General features: G+C 47.7%; 1 protein-coding gene across 1 annotated transcript in view; it reads left to right on the top strand.

Annotated features, from left to right (window-relative positions):
* Positions 1-3522: 3522 nt before the first annotated feature.
* The window catches only part of Lars2 (leucyl-tRNA synthetase 2, mitochondrial), a 61226-nt gene continuing 42019 nt past the window's right edge, over positions 3523-22729 (top strand). Inside the window, exons 1-5 of the mRNA XM_042666013.1 lie at positions 3523-3608; positions 7319-7690; positions 12556-12684; positions 17617-17708; positions 19145-19205. Coding sequence (XP_042521947.1) covers positions 7454-7690; positions 12556-12684; positions 17617-17708; positions 19145-19205 — 519 coding nt within the window. The 5' untranslated portion in view covers positions 3523-3608; positions 7319-7453. The remainder of the gene's footprint in view (positions 3609-7318; positions 7691-12555; positions 12685-17616; positions 17709-19144; positions 19206-22729) is intronic.

Raw genomic sequence — 22729 nt, 5'->3', positions numbered from 1 at the left:
CATACAACCATCCAGGTGTTCGGATTACCAGCACGTGTTGCTCTGCTAGATAGACACAAGCAACAAGTGATCACTGCCTCAAACTTTAACCTTTCATTTCCCCCCTTGACTTATGGTCCTGAGACACAATCTTGTGGCTCCGGCCCAAAACTAAACTCCAACAGCTCTTGATCTTGAAAGGGTATAGTCCCTCTCTGACCTTAGCCATACTATTAAACAACAATACCAATAACCATCAGTTCATTTTTCTTTTCTTGAGGCATACGCGGAGTGGTTGGTTAGGATGCTTGGAGACTTCCCATGTTTCCCCACGGTCGTCCAGGGCAAAGGGGTCAGCCGGTCTGGCGTGGGAGCAGTGGATCCAAGCAGCAATGCCGTCCACCTTAAGGGCAGAGGGTGTAGCCAGTAGCACCATGTAAGGTCCCTTCCACCGTGGTTCCAGAGATCTCAAGTTGTGTCTTTGAACAAACACCCAGTCCCCTGGTTTAAACAAATGAGGTGGGGGGGTAGGAATAGAAGCAGAATCAAATAATGCTCTAAGCTGGGGCCACATACTCTTATGCACCAACTGTAAATAGTCAAGCTTACACAGAAATTCAGTATCATCCAAATCAGCAAGTAATTCAGTCTGAAGGCCAGGGATAATGGGTGGAGGGTGTCCATACATTATTTCAAAAGGAGTAAAGCCAAGCAGATAGGGTGAATTTCTTATTCTAAACAAGGCAAAAGGAAGGAGCGATACCCAGTCTGCGCCAGTCTCCAAGGCCTATTTAGTTAAGGTCTCTTTTAGAGTCCGATTCATTCTTTCTACCTGCCCTGAACTCTGGGGTCTATAAGCACAGTGCAATTTCCAATCCGTCCCCAGTGCCGAGGCTATTCCCTGACCTACTTTTGAGACGAAGGCCAGTCCATTATCCAACCCGATGGTGGATGGGAGGCCATACCTGGGTTGGATTTCTTCCAGGATCTTCTTAGCCACGACGTTCGCGGTCTCATGCTTTGTTGGGTAGGCTTCAACCCATCCTGAAAAGGTGTCTACAAAAACTAGCAAATATTTATATCCAAATTTTCCAGTTTTAACTTCTGTGAAGTCTACTTCCCGATACACACCTGGCCTATCTCCACGGAGGCGAGCTCCTTTTGTAACTGGTTGATTGGAGGCATTGCTGAGCTGAAATGAAAGGCTTTTTAACAATGTCCTCAGTGAGAAAAGGGTGTTCCAATTATGTACACATAATTGGTTAACACAGCAATATTTCCAGTATTACTACTAAGACTTTTTACCCCCTAATTTGACTTTTCTTTTTTTTTTTGGGTCCGGTCGTGGGGCCTGAACTCTGGGACTGGGCGCTGTCCCTCAGCTCTTCAGCTCAAGGCTAGCGCTCTACCACTTGAGCCACAGCGCCACTTCCGGCTTTTTTCTTTTTGCTTATGTGGTGCTGAGGAATCGAACCCAGGGCCTCAGGCATGCAAGGCAAGCGCTCTACCACTGAGCCAACTTCCCAGCCCCTAATTTGACTTTTCTATCTTCCCAGAGTTATGGAACTTATAGCAATCTGAACCCAAGTGTAGTGAAAAAAAACTTTTATTCTTAGCCAAGAATGGGAGAAATGGATGATAAACTCACAAATCAACCTCACTGTGTGTGTATGTGTATGTGCGTGTGTGTGTGAGTGTGTGTGTGTGTGTGTGTGTGTGTGCATGTACACATGTGCACCAATACTGGTGCTTTAACTCAGGGCCTGGGTGTTTTCCCTTAGCTTTTCCATTCCAGGCTGGCTCTCTACCACTTTAGATAGAACTTCATTTCTGGCTCTTTGGTGGTTCGTTGGAGATAAAGAGTTCTATGGACATTCCTTCCCTGGGCTGTCTTTGAACCCATATCTGAGCCTCTTGAGTAGTTTTACAGATGTGGGCTGTCTCTGGGATTACAGATGTGAGCAGCCCCTGGCTAACTTCTCAATTCTTAGGGGCTAGCAGATTATACTGGCAGCATAAAAGATGTGAAGGGGGAGGGATGAGCTAATACAGGGGAGGAATACTCATGGTGATTTTTCTGGGATGCTGTTTTTTGATGTTCCTTTGTGAAGGTTGTCATGGCAATTGTCCACTTTCCTGGCATTGGTGGGCACGAGTGCCAACTAGCAGAAGGAGATTATCATGAAGTTATAAGTTGTCTGGCCATTGTTAAGACAGCCATCTTAGACCCAGCCAGTTTGGGCCAGCCTATTCTTCGAAGAGAAACTTCTGACTTATAAGTATCCTGATAAACAAGATGAGCTGGGGCTCCCATAATCCAGATACTCAAGAGGCTGAGATCTGGGGATCATGGTTCAAAGCCAACCAGGGGGGCAGAAAAGTCTGTGAGATTCTCATCTCCAATTAATTATTAGAAAAACTGGAAGTGGGCTGTGGTTCATGTGGTAGAGTGCTAGTCTTTTTTTGTTTTTGTCGGTCGTGGGGCTTGAACTCTGGGCCTGGGTGCTGTCCCTCCAGCTCAAGGCGAGCACTCTACCACTTGAGCCACAGCACCCACTTCTGGTTTTTTCTGCTTATGTGGTGCTGAGGAATTGAACCCAGGGCCTCATGCATGCAAGGCAAGCACTCTACCACTGAGCTACTTTCCCAGACCTAGAGTGCTAATCTTGAGTGAGGAATAAGCTCAGGGACAACACCCAGGCTCTGAGTTCAAGACCCAGGACAGACAGACAGACACACAAAAATACCCCCACCCCAACACACACACACACACACACACACACACACACACACACACACACACACACACACACACACTTCCCCCTGACACACAAATAAATAAGGAGAAGAATAGAAAGTCAGCTAGGTCACCTGGTTAGTGACTGTCCATCAGCCAGCTTTCCCAAAACCTAGGCATTGGGATTTGAACCCCGGTCTCCACCTACCCCCCCACCACTCCCACACTAGCTCACTGTCTAGTTTAACCTAGTGCCATTAAACTTAACAGCCCTCCTGCATTAGCTACAATTGCAATTGTAATCATTTAACCTCTTAGACAAAGTTTACTTCTGCAAGAAAAGTCCTGGAGAGAGGATGAGAATCTTGGGCTGGATCCCAAGTTCAGGGGCACAGAGCAGGTGGGAAGGGGGGGGGGGCAGGGAAATGAAGTTTCTGACAGGTGTGTGGTCCAGGGGATTGGCCTGTAGCTCCACCCTAGGCTCCACCCTCGGCCACGCCTCCACGGGCTGGGAGGAAACCGGGATTGGCTTCTGAACCCCAAGGCCCCGCCTTCGACCCCCTTCATCCCGCCTCCCGAAATCCAGGATAGGCCTAGTGTCTCTCACGCCGGCCTCTTGCCCCGCCTCGCGAGCTGAGAGGAAATCAGCATTGGCCCCTCCCTTCCCCCCGCCCCGCTAGTCTCACGGGCTCCGGGGATTCCAGGACTGGCCTGTCGCTCAACTCCAGGCCCCGCCCCGCCGGCTGTGACTGCCGCCGCCGCCGCTGTCAATAAAGTTGTTGTTGTGCCAACATGGCGGCGCCCAGGCTGGCTTGACCGGTCCGTGGACGCCTTAGAAGGTTCGGGGGAGTTCGAGCCCTTGTGGAGCCTCAGGCCGAGGGCCTGTGAGCAGGTAAAACCCTGTCAGACTCGGCGGGACGTGAAACGAGGCTGGCTTGGGTTCCTGCAGCCCCTCAAACCGGGAGGTGTGGGCCACCCACCCCTTTGCCCCTCAGCCCCTGGGCCCCTGGGCCCCTGGATCCCTCCTGGGCCCCTGGACCCCCCCTGGGCCCCTGGGCACCTGGGCCCCTGGATCCCTCCTGGGCCCCTGGACCCCCCCTGGGCCCCTGGGCACCTGGGTCCCTGGACGCCTGGATTCCTGGACCCCTGGGCCCCTGAACCCCCCCCCCCCGGGCCCCTGGATCCCTCCTGGGCCCCTGGACCCCCCCTGGGCCCCTGAACCCCCCCCCCTGGGCCCCTGGGCCCCTGGGTCCCTGGACGCCTGGATTCCTGGACCCCTGGGCCCCTGAACACCCCCCCCCCTGGGCCCCTGGATCCCTCCTGGGCCCCTGGACCCCCCCTGGGCCCCTGGACACCTGGGTCCCTGGATTCCTGAGCCCCTGGACGCCTGGATTCCTGGACCCCTGGGCCCCTGGACCCCTGGGCCCCTGGATTCCTGGACCCCTGAGCCCCTGGATTCCTGGGCCTCTGTATTCCTGGGCCCCTGGATTCCTGGACCCCTGGACCCCCCCTGGGCCCCTGGACTCCTGGGCCTCTGGATTCCTGGACTCCCGGGCCTCTGGATTCCTGGGCCCCTGGATTCCTGGGCCCCTGGATTCCTGGACCCCTGGACCCCCCCTGGGCCCCTGGACCCCCCCTGGGCCCCTGGACTCCTGGGCCTCTGGATTCCTGGGCCCCTGGGCCCCTGGATTCCTGGGCTCCTGGATTCCTGGGCTCCTGGACCCCTGGGCCCCTGGATCCTTGGACTTTTGGATATGGGTGGGACCGAATTCAACCATGAGCATCCTTGTAATCTTGGGGTTCACAGCAAGTTCTGGACTTCAGGTTCTCAGAAGTCACCCAGCTCTAGTCCTCTATCTCATGGAGAGGCCCAGGATGGAGTTTCAGACCGGGAAGTTAGTTGCTTGGGATCACACAGGGCATTAGCACCTGTGTGTGTGTGTGTGTGTGTGTGTGTGTGTGTGTGTGTGTGTGTGTGCGCGCGCGAGTGTGTCAGTACCAGGGCATGAACTCAGGGCCCCACCTTCTCCCTTGGCTTTTTTCTTCAATCTAGGGTATGCTCTACCACATGAGCCCACACCTCCACTTCTGACTTTTTTTGCTGGTTAACTGGAGATGAGTGGGATTTGTTTGCCCTGGCTAGCTTCAAGTCACCTTTGAACCAGCTTTGAAGTGTGATCTTCAGATTTCAGCCTTCTGAGAGGCGGGGACAGGCCTGGGCCCCACTGGTGTCCAGCTTATTTTCTATTATTTCTATTCAAGAGGTTAGAGCACTTTTACACTTGTAGGGAGGGCTATCTAGGAGAAAAATGTCAGGCATCTATATAGGTGTCTTTTATTTTATTTTTTTTGCCAGTCGTGGGGCCTGAACTCTAGGCCTGGGCGCTGTCCCTCAGCTCTCTAGCTCAAGGTTAGTGCTCTACCACTTGAGCCACAGTACCACTTCTGGCTTTTCTGCTTATGTGGTGCTGAGGAATGGAATCCACGGTCTCATGCATTGCAAGGCAAGCACTCTACCACTGAGCCACCTTCCCAGCCCCTATATAGGTATCTTTTGAAGGGCTTACCTTTCTCCTATTTATGTATCATCCAAAGAATAAGAGGGATTAACCCCACCCCCACCCCTATTTTTCCAGGTGCTTACAGACATCAGGCAAAACCCCAGTTAATGCACAGACATGTTTGACACAGGCAGGGCAATCCAACCTAAGCCTGGCTGTAAAAAATCAACAGTGGACCTAACCTGTAGGGAACTCCAAGGCCGAGCTGTGAGACCAGGAAAGGGTTAAGAGACTGGACAGAAGATTGAGAACTGGACCCCGAGAAGGTCAAGCAATCAAGGCGAGACAGATGGAGAATTGTTTAAACATTAAAAAGCTTGAGACCTTGGAAGTAAGATTGCTCCCCTCTGCTCCCGACTCATGAGAGTCAATTATCACTATACTTACCTTATTATCGTCCTACACTTGCTTCACCTCTGAACTCAAGTAACCTCTGTCTCCTTGCTCAGACCTCACAAAAGACTAACTCCAATCAGAAACACTATAACTCCTTTAGATAATTTTTTTTTTTTTTTTTTTTGTCGGTCGTGGGGCTTGAACTCTGGGCCTGGACGCTATCAGCTCTTCAGCTCAAGTGAACACTCTACCACTTGAGCCACAGTGCCACTTCCGGTTTTCTGGTGGTTAATTGGGGATAAGAGTCTCACTGAGTTTTCTGCCAACGCTGGCTTTGAACCGTGATCCTCAGATCTCAGCCTCCTGAGTAGCTAGGATGACAGGTGTGAGCTGCCACTGCCCAGCATAGATAATTCTAATTATATAGAAACCCACCAAAAAAGAAAAGATATGGCCTTCCTTATACAAAACATGTTACATTTAGGCTGGTCATAAAGAATTGTTGATATTAAACCAGCCTCATTTAGCTAATGTCTGTGTGTGTGTGTGTGTGTGTGTGTGTGTGTGTGTGTGTGTGTGTGTGTGTGTGTGTGTGTGTGTGTGTGTGTGTGTGTGTGTGTGTGTGTGTGTGTGTGTGTGTGTGTGTGTGTGTGTGTGTGTGTGTGTCCTGGGGCTTGAACTCAGGGCCTGAGTGCTGTCCCTGAGCCTTTTTTACCCCAAGCTAGTGCTCTACCACTGGAACCACAGCTTACTTCCCACAGTTTTGGTGGTTCATTGTTGGTAAAAATCTCATAGACTTTCCTGCTCAGGTTGGCTTTCAACCTCAATCCTCAGATCTCAACCTCCTGAGTGGCTAGGATTACAATCATGAACCACTGGTGCCTGGCTCACTCAGCTAACTCTAATATATATAGTCCCATCTGCATATTTTTAAAAAGCCAAGTGCAGTAAGTAGGGAGATTACATCCCCCCTCCCCCAGTCTGTATATCTACCCATATCAAGCAAGTGGTATTAATTGAGGTAAGAATTGCCAGGCTGAAAACAATTCCCTCTGCACATCTACTTACAAAATGCCAACACTGAAAAGGCTTTTTTTTTTTTTTTTTTTTTTAGTGGGGGTGCCAGTCCTGGGACCTGGGCACTGTCCCTGAGTTTTTGTGCTCAAGGCTAACTACTACTTGCCACAGCTCCCCTTCTAGCTTTTGTGGTGGCTAATTGGAGATAAGAGTCTCACAGACTTTCCTGCCTAGGCTGGCTTGGTACCACGGTCTAAGCATCCAGTGGAGCTAAATGTACAGATGTGAGCCACTACCGCCCAGCCATGAAACTTCTTAAGTGGGATCGGTTCCTAAATTCACGGGTGGAGGAAACTACTGAAAAAAAAATCACAGTTTGGACTTTGAATTGCAACTGGATGTCCTGAAGAGCCACAACTTATGGGTTGTTATCTAGATGGTCAGTAGTGCCTCAAGCCAGTAATCCTAGCCACATAGAAGGCTGAGATCTGAGGATCAGAGATTGAAGCGAAAGTCCATGAGATTCTTGCCTCTAATGAAGGTGGGAACACCAGCCTCAAGTAAAAAAGCCAAGTGAGAGTGTGAGTCTTTGAGTTCAAGCCTCAGTACTGACACACATGTGTTCATACACACACACACACACAGTTTATGTTTTAGCACAATTGAAATTTTAAACTATTCTTTCCAGGTCAAAAATAATCAAAAGAAGAGGAGAAAGGATGTGAAGTCAGAGCAGGAAGCACTGATGTGTGTTTGCCAAGTAGAGGAGTTCCTGAGCTGATTCCCTGTTCTGAGAACCCAGGACTCTCTTTCCTGCTGAAGAATGGCTACTGGCTGGCAGAAGCTGGGCTCGTCTGCCTGTCTCTTGAAAACACAATTGCATGGTCTGACAGCCATCATCAGCAAATGGGGAAGGAGGGTAACACCAGTCTGTGTCCGAAGCATTTACAGTGCCACGGGGAAGTGGCCGAAAGACTACACACTCCAGACAAGAAAGGATGTTGAGAAATGGTGGTATCCTCGGATAAAAGAGCAGGCCTCGAAAACTTCTGAAATGGATGTGAGTACTCAGAAATGGAAGACAGAAGGCAAAGGGCTTGGGTGCTGCGTTTGCCCTGTTCAAATAAGTATGTGGTCTTCAACCAAATGGTGATGAGTAGTAATGAGTTTGTTTTTGTGGTACTGGAAAATCAGGATCTCATACTTGCTTGGCTTTCTGGTTTACAGCTGGTGCTCTACTACCTGAGCCATACCTCTAGCCTGGCTTTTTGCTGGTTATTTTGAAGTCTTGGGGTTTTTTCTGCCCTGGCTAGCCTTGAACTCCACACTCTTCTAGGTCTCAGCCTCCAGAGTAGCTAGGCATGAGCTACCAGTGCCATTTCTTTTTTCTTTTCTCTCTCTCTTTTTTGTTTTGTTTTGTTTTTTGTTGGTCATGGGCCTGAACTCTGGGACTGGGCGCTCTTCAGCTCTTCAGCTTAAGGCTAGTGCTCTAGCACTTGAGCCACAGCACCACTTCTGGCTTTTTCTGCTTATGTGGTGCTGAGGAATCGAACCCAGGGCATCATGCATGCAAGGCTAGCACTCTACCACTGAGCCACATTCCCAGCCCCAACTCTTTCTCTCTTTTTTATTTTTGGTGCTAGTCTTGGAGCTTCAACTCAGGTCCTGGGTGCTGTCCTTGAGATTTTTTTTTTTGTTTTAACTCAAGGCTAGCACTCACCACTGGAACCACAACTTCTCTTCTGACTCTTTCGGTTGTTAATTGGACATAGTCTCACAGGCTTTCCTACCCCAGGCTGGCTTTGAACCATGATCCTCAGATCTCAGCCTCCTGAGTTGCTAGGATTATAGGTGTGAGCCACTGGTGCCTGGCAATCATGCCATTTCTTTTTTATGTAAGATGGAGAAGTGGTAGACCCCAGGTGCCCACCTGGGGTCTAGGAGGACTGAGAGGAATGAATGAATGAAAGGATTAGAAGAGAGTGAATTAGAGTGTGGTGGCCGTTTCCATGGTAACATCACTGCACAAAGTGTATACCAGGCCGCACCACACCTAGCATTTTCCTGGTGGGACTTGGGGTTGGTGTCTAGCCTTGCAACAGCAGCAACTCCATGACTTAGTGGAGCCTTGCTTCTGGTCTAGATGGACCAGCTGAATGTTCTAACCCACACTAGTGCTGGTTAAGTACTTGGCTGTAGCTGTTTCTTTGGGATGTTCTGTTCTTCCTTTGGGAGGCCAGTTAACTGAGGATCACTCCCAGGTGAGTCAAACCTCATTTCTTCATATTGGTTAAAATGACCAATATGAGATCTACCCAAGGAGGCTGAGATCTGAGGATCACGGTTCGAAGCCAACCTGGGCAGGAAAAAAACCGGACACCCCCCCTCCCCCCCCAAAAAAGACCTAAGGCAAGCAGTTGAGGGTGCATATACAAGATGGCTTTTTAGAGGGGTCCATTATGGGGCTTGAACTCAGGGCCTGAACACTGTCCTTTTTTGGGGGGGTGGGGGGTCCGGTCATGGGGCCTGAACTCTGGGCCTGGGCGCTGTCCCTCAGCTCTTCAGCTCAAGGCTAGTGCTCTACCACTTGAGCCACAGCGCCACTTCTGGCTTTTTTCTTTTTGCCTATGTGGTGCTGAGGAATCGAACCCAGGGCCTCATGCATGCAAGGCAAGCACTCTACCACTGAGCCACTTTCCCAGCCCTGAACACTGTCCTTGAGCTTTTGTGTTCAAGGCTAGTGCCCTACCACTTTGAGCCACAGCACTACTTCTGGTTTTCTGGTGGTTCATTAGAGATAAGAGTCTCATAATCTTGCCTACCCAAGCTGGTTGTGAACCGTGATCCTCAGATCTCAGCCTCCTGAGTAGCTAGGATTACAAGCATGAGCCACTGGCGCCTGGCTGCTTTGTTTTTGTTTTTGTTTTTTTTAAGTACTGGATATTGAACTCAGGACCTTACGCTTACTTCGGCAACCTCTCTACCACTTGAGTCACACCCCTCAACCTTTTTTTTTTTCTCTTTCAGTTTGTTTTTCAACTCACTTTGACCAAGCAAGCTACTGACTATTAACTTTCTCTCTCCCCAGTAGCTGGGATTGTAGGCATGCCTCACCATGCCTGGCCACACTCAATAATTTCTATGAGATTAACTCCTAAGAAGAGTGGATAAGGGGAAGGGAGTTAATTGTGTTCCACTGAAAGATGGCGTTGGAGACTCAGGAGACTGAGATCTGAGGATTGCAGTTGGAAGCCACTGTGGACAGGAAAGTCTCCAATTATCTACCAACTAACCACCAAAAAAGCCAGAGGTGGAGATAGGGCTCAAGGGGTAGAGCATCAGCCTTGAGCAAAAAAAAAAAAAAAATCTTAGGGACAGTGCTGAGTCCATAAGTTCCAGTTCTGGTACTGGCCAAACAATACAAAAATAACCATTTTTATTGAGTGAGTATTTCACCCTCTGCCATTTTGCCATCGACTGTCTCCCTGGCTCCCAAAATAACCCTGAACTGAGATTCCAGCCACTGTCTCCGAGTTTCTTTTGCTCAAGGCTAGCACTCTACCACTTGGGCCACAGCGCCACGTCTGGCTTTTTCTGCGTATGTGGTACTGAGGAATCGAACCCAGGGCTTCATGCATGCTAAGCAAGCACTCTATCACTAAGCCACATTCCCAGGCCCTCACCTGAAGCTTTTATTGATTATGTATTTATTTTTTGTGATTCATAGACAACACACAGGCCAGAAAACAGAAGAACCTGTCTAAGGCCCTCTGGCTAATAGGAAAGCTAGGGCCATCCCTGTGTGTGGTGGTGGTGGGGTATCTTTGAATCTGCTACCCTCTGGGGGCTCAGTGGCAACTTCAGAGTGCCATCCACAGAGAAGTCAACGTTGGTCTTCCTTCTGAAGACCCAGTTAGCAAAGCTCTTCTCCCCACCCATCCCTCGCAATCCTAATTTTCTCTCGAAGACCTCCATTCTCTTGCTTTGACGCAATTATGAAAATTTCCCTTTCAATCAGATTCCTGCTCAATTAGAACATAAACTCCTTGCATGTTCTGCTCTCTCTCTTTTTTTTTTTTCCCACTCCCAGATGACAGAACTCATTTCTTTGTCACCGAGGCGGGGGGGGGGGGGGGGGGGTGATGGAAATAAATCACACAGACAAGCAGAAAACAGGGACAGGCAGTAGGCTGGGTTCTTTTCTGCAATAAACAAGACTGTGCATCTGAAGAGGGTTTTTGCTTCTGCTCTCAGCAATGTTTTTTTTTTTTTTTTTTCCCTGCCTGTCGTTTACTAATTTAGCTTTGGAGTTGGGCTAATTAGCACGGCAATGAAGAATGATGGGATTTTGCCATTCCTTTCATCTTCATGGAATAAACGTTTAAATAGATATTAATGGGGAAAATAGATACTAATGAAGGAAAGTGCTTGGGGGCCACATTTCTACCCTAATATAGCACAATGAGTGTTCATGCGGTGAAATGAGGTAATTCTAAGAAGAGAAAGCAATGTCTTGAAAACTAGAGGGCTGGAGTGGTCGAACAGGAAGTTTGGCAAACACACCCAGCAAGTTCAAGGTCCCTATTCAAACCCTGGTCCCAACAAGAAAGAAAAAGAAAGAAAGAGAGAGAAAGAAAGAGAGAAAGAGAAAGAAAGAAAGAGAAAGAAAGAGAGAGAAAGAAAGGAAGGAAGGAAGGAAAGAAGGAAGGAAGGAAGGAAGGGGAAAAACAAACTAGAAATGTCACGTCAAGAATTTTGTTTATTTTTCTGCTTCCCAAAGAATTCCCTTCCTCTCTCCTTCCCTTTCTACCTTCTTTCCCTTCCTTCTGTCCTCCCTCCCTCCTTCCCACCCCCTCCTCTCCCTCTTGCTCTCCCCTCCCTCCTCTCCTCCCTCTCCCTTCCCCACCCCCTTTCCATTCTTCTTTTCTTTCTTTCTTTAATTGTTGGAGATAGGAGATTGCTGTATAACTCAGGCCACCCCTCAAACTCCCCATCCCCTGGTCTCAGCCTTCCTAGTGCCGGAATTTCAGGTCCAGCGCTCCCGACGAATTCTCCCAAGGCATTTTCCCACTCCTCCAAAACATCCCTAGAGAAAAAGCAGCAGGATCACCGAGCCGCAGCACCAGGGTGGTTTTCCTCTTGTGTTTCTCCCACTGCTGCTTGGGAAACTGGAGGTTACAGATCCCTGACCTTGTACTGTCAGCCCTGGGACACAGTAATCTATTCTCTCTACTGGTTGGGGCTTTCTCACAATGCAGTAGGGAAACTGAGGCCCCAACACAGTGCCCAGGGACCCTGCTGCCAGTAGGTCTCAGTGTAGACCACAGGGAGTCTGGTGGGGGAGGCTTCATCTTCAGAGATCTCTTATATACAAAACCCAACTCCCATCCGCTTCTAGGAAAGCGGAGGGCTCACCTATCTCGCTCAATTGCCAAGACAATGCTCTTCTACTGAACTAAATCCCCAACCCCTAAGGCTGGCTCTTTACCACTTGAGCCACAGCTCCACTTCTGGCTTTTTTTTTGCTGATTTCTTGGTGATGAGTCTCACAGATTTCCCTGTTCTGCTGGCTTCGAACTGTGATCCTCCTAAGTAGCTAGGATGACAGGCATGAGCCACGAGTTTCTGGCTAAAAGAGGAGCTTTACAAACAGGAAAACAATAAAAAAAAAATGGACAATTACTACTTAGAGGGTTAATCTGTATTATCTTGGACATCTTTAAGCTTTACCCTGGGCTTTCAATCTTGGTTTTGAACCTTTTCTTCCATTTACATCATGAGAATAGTTGTTTCTTGTTTTTGTTTTCTTCTTTCAAAAGGAAAAACTTTCAATGCAAAAATGCGCAGAGTTGCCAAAAGGTTCATTCCTGCAGGCAGAGTTCCCAGAAAGTACTTACTAAGTATGCTTTGTTGTTCTTTTTGTAGAAGTCAAAGCCCAAGTTCTACGTGCTGTCCATGTTCCCTTATCCTTCCGGCAAGCTGCACATGGGCCACGTCCGTGTCTACACCATCAGCGACACCATTGCACGCTTCCAGAGAATGAGAGGCAGGCAGGTAAGGGCACACAGCTGCTGAAGCTGCTCTCGTCTGCTCTACTTGGGATAGTGGGCTAATGTGTGCTCAGAACAAATGAAGATCAGGGCTGGGAAGGTGGCTCAGTGGTAGAGCGCTTGCTTTGCATGCCTGAGGCCCTGGGTTCCATTCCTCAGCACCACATAAGCAAAAAGAAAAAAGCCAGAAGTGGCGCTGTGGCTCAAGTGGTAGAGCGCTCGCAAGCCCAAAGTTCAGGCCCCACGAACAGACCCCCCCCCCCAAAAAAAAAGAACAAATGAAGATCAAATTTTCGTCATCCATCCCTTTATCTATCTATCTACCATCTATCTCCATCCTTCCTTCCATCCCTCCATCCACCTACCATCTGTCTCTCCACCCATCCATCCGTCTATCATCTGTCTGTCTGTCTATTTCGTGCCAGTATTGTGCTTGACCTCTGGGTGTTATCTGTTAGGCTTTTTTTTTTTCTTAAACTCAAAGCTGGTGCTCTACCACTTGAGCCACAGCTCCACTTCTGTCTTTTTGGTGGTTCATTGGAGATCAGAGTCTCATGGATTTTCCTGCCTAGTCTGGCTTCAGACCTCAGATCTCAGTCTCCTGAGTAGTTAGGATTATAGGTATGAACCACCTACCAAAGAAGGAACAAATGTAATCAAGATTGAAGGACATTGAGGAGGAGTATGAAGAGCTTGGCTTATTCTTTTTGCATCTAGAAGACACATCTAGATGAATGGGAAGCAGCCATGTGTTGGGTGTTATGCTAGGGATGGCGATGAGGTAGGGATGGGAGTAGGCAGATACAAATGTAGGTGCCATTGCTATCTTCCCAGAAGGAGCCCACCCATCAACAGTCATTGTATAGGGGAATGAAGTCAACAGACAAAGATGGACAAAGATGCTGTGTGTTAGGTTCAGGCAACTTTCTAGTACTGTAACAAATATCTGAAGCAGGGGCTGGGAAGGTGGCTCAGTGGTAGAGCGCTTGCCTTGCATGCCTAAGGCCTTGGGTTCGATTCCTCAGAACCACATAAGCAAAAAGAAAAAAAAAACCCGGAAGTGGCACTGTGGCTCAAGGGGTAGAGCGCTAGCCTTGAGCTGAAGAGCTGAGGGACAGCGCCCAGGCCCAGTTCAGGCCCCACGACCAGACCCAAAACAAATATCTGAAGCAGTCAACTTGTAAGGAGAAAAGGTTTATTTTGGCTTATGATTTTGGAGGTTTTAATCCAGGTTAGAGAATCCTGATGGTGGCGGTGGAGAGTGCATGACAGAGCAGAACTTAACTTCCTGGCCAGGATGTTAAGGAATAGAGGGCCAAGCATTGTGGTGTATTCCTTCAATCCCAGTTACTCAGGAGGTGGAGGTAGGAAGATTGAGGTGGTCTAGCCTGGACAAAAGCATGATACTTGCCTGGCACTGGTGACTCAAGCCTGTAATCCTAGCTGCTCAGGAGGCTGAGATCTGAGGATCACAGTTCAAAACCAGGCTGGGCAGGAAAGTCCATGAGACTCTTGTCTCCAGTAAACCACTAGAGAAGTGGAGCTATGGCTCAACGTGATAAAGCACTAGCCTTGAGCAAAAAGAGCTCAGGATAGCGCCCAGGCCCTGAGTTCAAGCCCCATGACCAACATAAATTAAAAAAGAAAGAGGGAGGAAAGAAATTTAAAAGTTAAAAAAATACAAAGAGCATAAGTCCTGATCTGAAAAACAAACTAAAAGCAAGGAGGACTTGGAAGTGTGGCTCAAGTGGTAGAGCATCTACCAAGCTGGAGTCCTAAGTTCATTCCCTAGTAACCACTTAAAAAAAAAGAAAAAAGAAATGGGCTGGGAAGGTGGCTCAGTGGTAGAGTGCTTGCCTTGCATGCATGAGGCCCTGGGTTCAAGCTATAGAAAGCCTTTCCCACAGACTGTTCTAGAGAGAGAGAGAGAGAGAGAGAGAGAGAGAGAGAGAGAGAGAGATTGTGTGTGTGTGTGTGTGTGTGTGTGTGTCTGTCTGTCTGTCTGTCTGTCGTTGGGCTTGAACTCTGTGCTTGGGCGCTGTCCCTGAGCTCTTCAGCTCAAGGCTAGTGCTCTACCACTTGAGCCACAGCACCACTTCCGGTTTTCTGAGTGGCTCATTGGAGATAAGAGTCTCATGGACTTTCCTGCCTAGGCTGGCTTTGAACCACGATCCTCAGATCTCAGCCTCTTGAATAGCTAGGATTACAGGTGTAAGGCACTGGTGCGTGGCTTATCTTTTTTTTCTTTTTAAAGGGGAGGAGCTGGGTGTGGGGGGAGGATCAGAAACTGGGAATCTCTGTACCTAAGGCTTTCACTCATTGGCTAGCACTCTACCAACTGAACCACGCCTCCAGCCCCCCCCCCCCCCCGCCCCCCAGTCCTTTCTATTTTCTCTTTAAGGGCAACTTTTCTTTTTTGTTATTTTTGGTAAGAATCTGAAATATTAAAAAACTTTTTAGAGATGTTTTTCTAACTTCATGTGTATAGACATCTTGGATGACACAGAAACTAAGAATATCTTTTCATGTTGATTTCATCTGGAAACAAAAAATAAAAATGAACAAGTAGGTTATATAACTCCAGACTGTCTTTTTTTTTTTTTACGGCCACATAGTCTCTCTGGATTGACTTTATTTAAAAATTGTGAGCGGACCCTATAACATGATGTTAATAGGGTGAAACATTGACTTGGTACCATTTTGACAGCTCTGACAAAGACACTGATTAGTAATTAAGTTTTCCCCTTTCTACAGAGCAGTTATACAACAGGTACATTATTCCGCCAAAGCAGCAGCCAGCAGAAAGCTGAGCTCAGGGGTGGTCCAGGCAAGTATGGAAGAAGGCCAGGTGTCAGTTGGCTCACACCTGTAATCCTACCCAGGAGGCTGAGATCTGAGGATCACAGTTTGAAGCCAGCCCAGGCAGAAAAGTCCCCAAGAGACCCTTATCTCCAATTAGCCACTCAAAAACTGGAAGTGGTGCTAAGGCTCAAGTGGTGGAGTGTTAGTTAGCCTTGAGGACAAAGAGGTTCAGGGACAGCGCCCAGGTCCTAATCCTGGGGCTTGAACTCAGGGCCTGGGCACTATCCCTAAGTTTTTGTGCTCCAGGCAAATTGTCTACCACTTTAAGGAACAGCCCTGTTTCTGGCTTTTTAGTAGTTAATTGGAGCTAAAAGACTCATAGATTTCCCTGCCCTGGCTGGCTTCAAACCAAGATCCTCAGATCTCAACCTTTTAAGTAGCTAAGATGACAGGCGTGAGCCACTAGTGCTCAGCTTTGGATTTTTTTTTTTTTGTCATTTTTTTTGTCAATCGTGGGGCTTGAACTCTGGGCCTGGGCACTATCCCTTAGCTTTTCAGCTCAAGGCTAGCGCTCTACCACTTGAGCCACAGAACCACTTCTGGTTTTCTAGTGGTTTATTGGAGATAGGAGTCTCACGGACTTTCCTGCCCAGCTGGCTTTGAACCGAGATCCTCAGATCTCAGCCTTCTAAGTAGCTAGGATGACAGGCATGAGCCACCAGTGCCAGGCTCGGATGTTTGTTTTAATCAGACTTCTTGGGTGTCAGGGACTAATACCCAGCCTAGATCAGCTTCAGCAAAAAAAGGGAGGTTATTGTGTGTGTGTGTGTGTGTGTGTGTGTGTGTGTATTATTTTTGTATGTGTGTTGTGTGTGTATAGATCCTGGCATAAAGGGTCTGAGAAAAATGTCATAGGCCCTCTGAAGGCTGGGACCTGGTCTTGAAGCTTTGTTAGTGTCCTCTCTCCGGCTCTCATTCTGCCTAGTTGTGGAGTAGGGGTGGGGTGGGGGAGGAATGAGATTTGGGCTCTGCTGCATTTCAGGTCTCAGCTAGACTGGTATATATCTGCTCAGGTTCCTAAAATTGCATAAATCTGATCTTTTCAGGGAATATTAGGCGTTTTCCTTCTTTTACTTTTTTTTTTTTTTTTCTGTCTTGGAGATTGAAATCAGGGTCTGAAAGCTGTCCCTGAGCTTTGTTACTGAAGGCTAGTTTTCTACCACTTTGAGCCACAGCTCCACTTTGGGTGTTCTGGTTTTTCTGGTTTTCTTTGGAGATAAAGAAGCTCATAGCTTTTCCGTGCCCTGGCTGACTTTGAACCACAATCCTCAGATCTCAGCCTCCCTAGTAGCTAGCATTCCTGATGTGAGCCACCAGCACCCAGCTAAGACTGTTTCTTTGAAAGGCATACATAAATTCAAATTTTATTATTATTTTTAATTTTTTGTGTGTCTATCCTGGAACTTGAATTCAAGGCCTGGGACTGTCCTTGAACTTTTGTGCTCAACGCTAGTGCTCTATCACTGAGCCACAGCTCCACTTCTGGCTTTTTTATTAGTTAATTGGAGATAAGAGTCTCACCAGCTTTCCTGCCTGAGCTGGCTTCTGAGTGTTACCCTTAGATCTCAGCTTCCTGAGTAGTTAGGATTACTGGGGTGAACCACAAGCACCCAGCTTCAAATATGAATATTTTACATTGATGTCCATGATAGAACGTTCAGTGGAAAAAGCAGGCCATAAAATAGTATGTGTAATATAGAGCATGATTCTATTTCCTGGGAGTCTAGGAAAGTTTTAGCTTTAGCAGTCATCATGGGAAATCCTGGGCTTCTCAGACTCCCCAGTCTTGGAAACCATACTTTACTGGAGCTGCAGTTAACTTGCGAGAACCACAGTCCTGTTGGTTGACTGAGCCTCTATCAGATCACTACTATTGGTGCTTTACGTGTACATACTTCTAAATGCTCCTGTCATCGGCAGCCAGCTGGCTGGCCAAAAGGCATGGTTCAAAATCACCCAGGAGAGAAAGCGGATTCGCAGAGAAGTATGCTAAGGAAGCTGTTGACTGCCCAGAAGACACACCTGCCGGGTTTGAATGATTCACCATGGCTGACTTGTGTCCTCTCCACGCTAGGTCATCAATCCCATGGGATGGGATGCGTTCGGACTGCCTGCCGAGAATGCCGCTGTAGAGAGGAATTTACATCCAGAAAGCTGGACCCGAAGGTATGTGTTGCTATGCATTTTCATTTCCTCCTCCTCATCCTCCTCTTTCTCCTCCTCCTCCTCCTCCTCCTCCCCCTCTTCCTCCTCTTCCTTCTCTTCCTTCTCCTCCTCCTCCTCCATCATGAGGCTTGAATTCAGGCCTGGGCCCAGACCCTAAGCTTTTTTGCTCAAGGTTTAGTGCTCTACTACTTTGAGCCTCAGTTCCACTTCGGGTTTTCTGGCGAATGATTCATTGGAGATGAGTGTCATTGTCTTTTTCCCTGCCCGGGCTGGCTTCAAACCTCATTCCTCAGATCTCATTCCTGAGTAGCTAGGATTATAACCGTGAGCCGCCGGCACCCAGCTAGCTCCCAGTTTGTTATTAAGTTTTTTGAGACAGGGGCTTTCTGTAGAGCTCAGGGTGACCCCCAAACTCAGAGTGCTCCTACCTCAGGAGTGCTGTGATTATAGTCATGAACTCCTGCACTTGGCTTTTCACCACTTTTACATTCGTATTTGCTTGGTTGAAATCTGTGTAGAGCACAGATTTCTGAAGGGGCCAGAAGTCTGTATTCAAAGACATTATCCTTCTGAATGGCCAGGTAGTAGACTGACAGTCCCTGGAACTAAAACTATTGTGATTTCTGTCGGATTATAATCTGTCCAAATACTACCTCCTAATGGATTGGTATTTTTACTCATTCTTTCTTTTTTTTTTTTCCATTTCCTGAAATTCACTTTGATGAATGTTATTTTATATGATCAGAAGCACAGAGGTATTACACCTTTGTATTCTTTTTTAAATATTGTTTTATTATTATTAAGGTGTTGTACAGAGAAGTGAACATTTCATAAGTCAGGTAGTAAGTACATTTCTTTTTGGACCATGTCACTCCTTCCTTTGCTTAACCCCATTTTCTGCCTCGCATCCCTGCCCACAAATCGCATAGTTCATTTCCACCTAGTATCTCTTGAGTACCAGGCCTGCATTTGTTCACCCTCCCTCCCTCCATTCATGCGCCCCTTTGCCCCCTAAAACGACAAAACAAGCAAAACCAAACACCATCATCATCATCATCAAAAACAACAAATAAATGTTTCCATTTCCTGGAATTGGTTTTGTTAAATAGTATTTGGATTCATCCTTTACGAGCATCTTCCTTTTAGTCTGATTGTGTAGGAAATGCTAAGAGTTCTCTATAAATCATCATAGCCAGCTGTGTTTTCGATCTAGTTTCACTTGTGAGAGAAAGAAACCATGCGCCATTTGTCTCTCTGAGTCTGGCTTACCTTACTTAACATGATTTGTTCAGGGCAAAACAAACAGCACTCCGAAGTCCTTTTCTATAATCTACACTTCCTGAGTTTTCTTCCACCTTTCTCAAAGTGTGATTGGTTGAGTCATGTGTTTAACCCACCTCTAGAGCTCTAAAGATGTACTTGGTTCTGTCTCACAGGAACATCGAACACATGAGGGGTCAGCTGGACCACCTGGGCCTGTGCTTCAGCTGGGATCGAGTAAGTCGGCCCTCCCTTTTGGAGAGGCTTGTGTGGCTGTTTGGTTGGGCATTGAACTCAGGGACTCAGACTTGCTGGAAGGGCAATCTGCCACTTGAAGCACATCCCTAACCCTATAGAAGCTAGGCGTGAGCCACTGGGATGTGTGTGTGTGTGTGTGTGTGTGTGTGTGTGCGTGCATGCATGTGTGCATGTGTGTGCCAGTACTGGGACTTGAACTCAGGTACTTACACTCTTGCTTGGCTTTTTCCACTGAAAACCACTTGAGCTACCCGTTCATTTCTCCCAGCGTTGTGTTCTCAGCCCTTTTCCACCCCCCCCTCCCCACCTCCCACCCCTAAACCTCACAGGCCTTTTAAATTAAACCTTTGCAATCTGCTTGATGTGTGCAAAACAGCAACGTGAGGAGGTGGAGGAATGGTTTCACTGAAAGGTGAATCTGTGCCCTTTGCAAACAGCAATCTTAAAGTCTCATACAAACCAGACAATCCAGCAGATGGCCAGCCGACAATTACCCAAACAGTTTGAACAATGAGATGGCTTGGGAATGTTATCTTCCTCTTTCAGACTGCAAAACCACGCTTTAAAACCCAGGTCATAGCATTTTTTTTTTTTTTCTTCCTTCCTCTCCTGGGAGCGAGAAACCCCATAGCAACCAACAGTCCAAGCTCCTGAGCAGTATATTCTTTAATCTTCCTTCCACGAAGAGCATGGATTGGAAAGCAAGTACACCTATTCCAGGAATGAATGCATTTGCCAGAATGATCATCAAATGTTGTCTCCTAGCACAACACCGTGTTTCGCTCGCTTTTTAGATGTTCGTCTCCAGCCAGTGTGGATCATACTTTGCAGAGGGAAAGTAAGAAAATAAGAAAGCTGGATGCGATTAGCTGAACGTGCGCTCAGAGGGAAGGAGGGAGTGCAATTTCAAATTGTGGAGTGAGGGAAGGGAGCGGTTGCTTCTCAGTGGGGCACAGGCTTTCTGGAATAATTGGCGCCTTTCTGAGAAGAAGGTATGGACTTGCTAGCCCAGTGGGGCATGCCTGTAATCTCAGCCACTCTGCAAGCAGGGTTTGGGAGGACTGTAGTTTGAGGTTATATAGACTCTCTCCATCTCAACCCACAAGCCAAGTATTGTGGTGTGTGTCCAGTGATCCCATATACATAGGAAGTTTACAGCCCTGTCCAGCCCAAGTAAAAAAAACCCACGAAACTCTACCTGAAAAGTAACTAAATTACAGAAGGGACAGGGTGTGTGTGTGGCTCAAGTGGTGGAGTGTGTGCCTAGCACGTCCAAGGCCCTGCTTCAAACTCCAGCACTGCTAAAATAAAAACAAAGGGATGCGTACTTGCATTTGTTTTCAGCCAGCTTCCCATTACTGTAGCAAATCCTGGAGATAATCAACTTAGGAAGAGAAAAAGGTTGATGTTGGCTCATGGTTTTGGATGTTCCAGTCCATGATTGATTAGACTTGCTTTTTTTTTTTTTTGGTCAGTCATGGGGGCTTGAACTCATCAGGGCCTGGCTTCTGTCCCTGAGTTTTACACGCAAGGCCAGCATTCTGCCACTTTGAGCCACAGCATCCCCTTCGGGTTTTCTGGTGGTTTATAGCAAATAAGAGTCTTTATGGACTTTCCTGTCCAGGCTGGTTTTGTACCATGATCCTCAGATCTCAGCCTCCTCAGTAGCTAGGATGACAGGTGTGAGCCACTGGTACCTGGTGGACTTGTTGCTTTTAAGCTTGTGGAGAGCCAATGGAGAGAAGCCCGTGTCTCTTGGCCAGGAACAGAAGGGGAAAAGAAAGGAAGAGGAAGTGGCTGGAATCCCATAATCCCCTTTCAGGGCACGCCCTCCCACTCACCCCCACCTCTTAAAGGCTCTGCCTTCTACCAGTGCGTCTTTACCACATTGGCATTTGGAGGAGGGCCTTTAAGGCCCAAAGTACAGTAACACGCTGCACTTACGGTTCAAACTTGATGGTCATGAACTGGTTCGAGGGATAGTCCTGTGAGTTCTTCGTGACAGTGACAGAGTAGATTTCTCAGTGGCGGGTCCCCTTGCAACCCATGTCTCCGATGCCTGTCTCCACTTCCTCCCCAGTGCTCTGGTGCCCGAGCCTGTTCTAGACCAAGCTTGCCCCGGATCTTAATAGAAACACACTCTGGCACGTGGAGATCATCTGAATGATTGTACTGAGATCACTCCCTAAGTGTTCCCTCCAAAAATCAGGCAAATATAAGAAGAAAGGGAAAAAAAACAAAACAGTCCAACTCGGACGAGTATCAGGAAAATGGAAGAGAAAGGAAGGAAACAAGCCTGGACTGTTTATTGGGGAGCAGCAAGTGTCACACTCTTTCTGCAGGCTTGGAGCCTGGGGGGAGGGCGGAATTAAGGGTTTTATGGGGGAGACAGGGGTTCCTTGAGTTTACTATCGGGTGGGTAGGGGTAATTGCAGATGCAAGGCAGAGAATAGGCTAAGTATTTTCCTTATTCAAGGTCTCAAGCTCTTTTAATGTTCAAAGAGCTCTGAATCTGTGTCCTGCCTTGGCTGTTTGACCTTCACAGGGTCTACTTCTCCAGTCTTCCAACCTCTTAACCCTTTCCTGGACTCACAGCCTTACAGGCTAGGCCCACAGTGGATGGTTTATAGTCAGTATTGGGTGGATCGCCGTGCCTGTACATCAAGCTTTCCACACATACCTGGGGCTTTGCCTGGCATCTGCAAGTGCCTGGTATGATAGGGTGGGGCGGGGGGTGGGGGTTGAATCCTTCATATTCCATCTTTAGATCCATAAAACGATAGGGCCAAGAGGGGAGAGACAAGTCCTTCGGTGTTCGCTAGGCAATCTCCAACCAGCCATGCTTTGATGAAAACACACAAACAAACCAAAATCAGACCAAAAGGAAATGTTCTAGGACTTGGGTAATACATAGTGTTTTGGACTAACTCAGCTTTTCTTCTTTTCCCTCAATGCAATCTCAAGAGCTGACTATCCCGAGGTTCTTTGTTGCACAGCTCTTGTCTTCATTAGCAGTGTTTGTTTATTTATTTGTTTATTTTTATGCCAGTACAGGGGCTTGAACTCAGGACGTAATAAACCTCTTTTAGCTTTTTCATTCCAGGCTAGCACTTTACCACTTGAGCCACAACTCCATTTCTGACTTTTTAGTGATTTCTCAGAGATAGTCTCACAGATTTTGCTGCCCTAGGCTGGCTTTGAACTGTGATCCTCAGATCTCAGCCTCCTGAGTGGCTAGGATGACAGGTGTGAGCCACTGGTATCCAGGGGTTTTTTTTGGTTGTTGTTGTTTGTTTTTGCCTGTTGTGGGCTGGAACTCTGGATCTAGGCGCTGTCCCTGAGCTCTTTAGCTCCAGGTGAGTGCTCTGCCACTTGAGCCACTGCGCCACTTCTGGTTTTCTGGTGGTTAATTGGAGATAAGACTCACACAGACTTTCCTGCTCAGGCTTGGCTTTGAACTGAGATCCTCAAATCTCCGCCTCCTGAGTAGTAGCTAGGATTAC

Source organism: Dipodomys spectabilis, unplaced genomic scaffold (assembly GCF_019054845.1).
Source record: "Dipodomys spectabilis isolate Male_0828 unplaced genomic scaffold, ASM1905484v1 ptg000360l, whole genome shotgun sequence".
Lineage (NCBI taxonomy): Eukaryota > Metazoa > Chordata > Mammalia > Rodentia > Heteromyidae > Dipodomys > Dipodomys spectabilis.
Note: the sequence above shows the minus strand (reverse complement) of the source record. Positions and strands in the feature narration are given on the sequence as shown.